Source organism: Camelina sativa, chromosome 3, assembly GCF_000633955.1.
Source record: "Camelina sativa cultivar DH55 chromosome 3, Cs, whole genome shotgun sequence".
Lineage (NCBI taxonomy): Eukaryota > Viridiplantae > Streptophyta > Magnoliopsida > Brassicales > Brassicaceae > Camelina > Camelina sativa.
The window spans coordinates 19,621,192-19,624,903 of record NC_025687.1 but is presented as its reverse complement, the minus strand read 5'-3'; the positions used below and the strand labels follow the sequence as shown (position 1 = coordinate 19,624,903).

General features: G+C 35.7%; 1 protein-coding gene across 1 annotated transcript in view; it reads left to right on the top strand.

The window, feature by feature from the left end:
- The window catches only part of LOC104777546 (ribosome maturation protein SBDS-like), a 2,938-nt gene continuing 1,775 nt past the window's right edge, over positions 2,550 to 3,712 (top strand). The window contains exons 1-3 of the mRNA XM_010501822.2: positions 2,550 to 2,763; positions 3,255 to 3,384; positions 3,479 to 3,679. Coding sequence (XP_010500124.1) covers positions 2,630 to 2,763; positions 3,255 to 3,384; positions 3,479 to 3,679 — 465 coding nt within the window. The 5' untranslated portion in view covers positions 2,550 to 2,629. The remainder of the gene's footprint in view (positions 2,764 to 3,254; positions 3,385 to 3,478; positions 3,680 to 3,712) is intronic.

Here is a 3,712-nt window from a genome sequence, read left to right as displayed (position 1 = left end):
TTTTTTTTTTTTTTTTTTTTTTTGGTGTAAAGTAAATGAATTTTAATTTTATACATACATGTAAATTACCATACGTAAATATTTTTGTACTTTTGTTTCTTGGTTAGTTTTCCTTTTGGATTAAGGAAAATAAATTTTTCTAAAACAGTCTTGATAGAAATATGTAAATTAGTATGTATAAAAATTTTCCATCTTTCCAAGAAAAAGAAAGTCAATTTTGAATTTAATTAATACATACATGAAAAATTAACATACATTATGTAAATACTAGAAGTTTAAAGACAACTTCGTAAGAAACTAGAAAAAAAAGTAGGGAAAGTTGGACTCAAAGTAATAGAGTTATTGGCCCAAAATATTGTGCTACCTAATAATATTCTCTATGGCTCAATCTAGGCGCCTCTATGTTCTTTTCAACAATGACTTATGCTTGGGGACTCCATTTTCTCTGATCAAAACGTCTTGGAAACGTCCTCATCACATAACTTTCCCATCCCCATCAACAGTGAGTCGTCTCCGCTTGTTAGAAACGTTTTGGTGTCCCCTTCCCCGAAATACATGAGACGGCTATAAACAGAAGAAGTGTTGGATCATATGGATAGGTTAAGTGAGTTGCCTGATGCGGTACTCTTGGAAATATTGTCATTCTTATCAACAAAAGAGGTTGTGACCACGATGGTGTTATCGAAACGGTGGAAGTTTCTTTGGATGTTAGTGCCAAGACTTAAATACGACCGTGATGAATATCAAGTTGGTGCATGTGAATCCATGAGATTCAGGCGGTTGATTCACACTTCTTTGGTTTTGCACAAGGCTCCGGTCATAGAAATTTTGAATATCTCAATTAGTCCAATGAGTGATGCTTATGAAGATATTGAAGTGTGCGTTTGAACCGCTATTGAACGCGGTGTGCGTGAGCTATGTATCCATACCGAAACTTGTTCTACCGGGTCTCCAGTAGTAGTACTTCCAAGTAGCTTGTGTCCAAGTTCTTCTACAATGCTTGTGACTCTGTTGCTAGACAATGTGGTTCTTAAGGATTCGTTTTCATTGGTTTCTTTCCCATCCCTCAAAAATCTGGCACTTCTATCATTGACGTACCCAAGCGACGAATTTGTTCCAATGCTTTTATCTGGTTGTCGTGTTCTTGAAACTATGATGATAGAACGATACCGGGGTGATAATGTGGGCTTATTCATTGTTAGAGTTTCCTCTTTAAAGATGTTAAGATTGGTTGAACAATCTTACATCAATGCTGACAGGTTTCTAATAGATGCTCCTTCGTTGGAGCTCTTGGAGATTAATAAACACAAGGGTGGGTTTTGTCGCATTGAGCATAATATGCCTAAGATTGAAGCTGCAAATGTTTATGTTACTTGTAGTCATACCGAGCAGATTCTTTCGTCTCTTACTTCAGTCGAGCAACTTGGCTTATGTTTAGCGACATCAAAGGTAACCAAGTCTTAGTTCTTCTCTAGACTTGTTTAAATGTTTTTTTTTTTTATTCATCATTAGTATACTAAACTTGAATTTCTTTAAACCTATATGTTATGTAGAATGTGTATCCTGAAGGAAAAATATTTAGTCGACTTGTACGATTGCATCTATGCACATGTGAGCCAGAGTGGTTGAATCTGCTAATGCGTCTGCTCAGAGATTCCCCTAAACTAAGAATCCTCAGACTAGAACAAGTATATTTACTCTTCAAGTTAACCTAATTGATTCCGATGTTCATTCAATATTTTTCAGTTTGATGGTTTAATTAAAGTGGAATACTAATAATCTCCCATTTTGAGTCTCAGATCCATAGAGTTGAGACTGATGTATATCCGCGACCATGCTGGAATGAACTGAGTCATGTCCCGGGATGCCTATTGTTAAGTCTTGAAATTTTTGAATGGTCGGAATACGAAGGGAAAGAAGAAGAGATGGAAGTTGCAAGATTCATCTTAAGAAACTCTAGTGGTTTAAAGATGGCAGCATTCTACCCCAAATCCACAAATCGTGAAGAGAAACGTGAGATGCTAATGGACCTGTCAATGTCACCAAGGCGTTCTTCAATCTGCCAGCTTGATTTCGATCGTGGGACTATTACAAAAAGGGACATTTTTTTATGCTCACCGGTTGTTTCGACGTTTAGTACAAGCATCCCAAATCCCGTAGAGATATTGTTTTACATGTTACTATTTTCAATAGATAAGACTTATACGCTAAAAGACTAATAAATATGTTGTTTTCATTTTTTGTATTTGTTTTTAATCTTCGTGTTTTGGTTATTATTATTATTTTTTTATGAAACTTCAATATATTCCAATATATATTTTTTATATCTATATTTTAATATCTATATGTGTACATATATAATAATTATTAATTTATCATGTAAATGAAAATTAATAGTTTATAATTATATCAATTATTAATTTTATCAGCATTATTAATTTAAAGAAAATTTTGCTGTATATAAAAATATTACGAAGGTTAAAGAAGACCTACCATTTTTTGCCATTTTGACAAATAAATAAATATCCCAAAGTAGTGGCGGCGAGAGGGAAAAAAAAGAAGACGAAGTTACGAGCGAGAGAGAGAGAGAGAGAGAGAGAGAGAGAGAAGAAAGCAGAGAGAAAAGAAAATGTCTAAGACGCTGGTGCAGCCCGTTGGGCAGAAGAGGTTGACGAACGTTGCAGTGGTTCGTCTCAAAAAGCAAGGCAATCGATTCGAGATCGCTTGCTACAAGAATAAGGTCCTTTCATGGCGGTCTGGCGTGTAAGCTTTTCCGAATCTTCGTTTGCTTGCTGTTTGATTTTGCTGAGTTTTAGCTGATTCGATTCTGATTTGTGGCTGTTTAGCACTGTGAATAATTTAAGTAAGTGTGTAGTATGATGAATTTGGTGTGACGATTGTGTTGAATCGGATCATGTGCTTGACCTAATTTGAAGGAGAAGGAGTATGTATAATCGCATCAATCAATCTTTGTTTGCCTTCTGTTTTGTTGGTCTTGTTTTGATTTTTTTTTCTTCTGAATTTGGCGGATTCGATTCTGATGTTGAAGGTCTTAAGCATACTTTAGTTGTTTAGCTCTCTGTAACTAATGTTATGGAATTGGTATAGTATGATGAATTTGGTGTGACGGTTGGGCATATGTTTAACCTAATCTGAAGGGAAATGTGAATCAATAACACACCTCTAGATAAGATTTTGTTCTGCGTTGTTTTATTAGTAAACGTACTGAGATGTGGGCGAAAATGTTCATGCAGGGAGAAGGACATAGATGAAGTGCTTCAGTCTCATACTGTGTATTCGAATGTTTCTAAAGGAGTTCTTGCCAAATCAAAAGACTTGATGAAGGCCTTTGGATCAGATGATCATACGAAGATATGCATTGATGTATGTCATGGCTTGTTTGATTTCTTAGTTTTTTGAAGTTGTGACTCCTTAAGATGTCTCTTATATGTTGCATTTCCAACTCTCTGTGTTTCAGATTTTGGAGAAAGGAGAGCTTCAAGTTGCTGGAAAAGAGAGAGAATCACAGTTCTCTAGCCAGTTTCGGGATATTGCAACCATTGTTTTGCAGAAAACCATCAACCCTGAAACACAACGGCCTTATACAATCACCATGGTAGAGCGCCTGATGCATGAGATTCATTTTGCTGTTGATCCTCATAGCAATTCCAAGAAGCAGGTGATTGGTTTAGGTTAATGTAGAAGCAAAAGT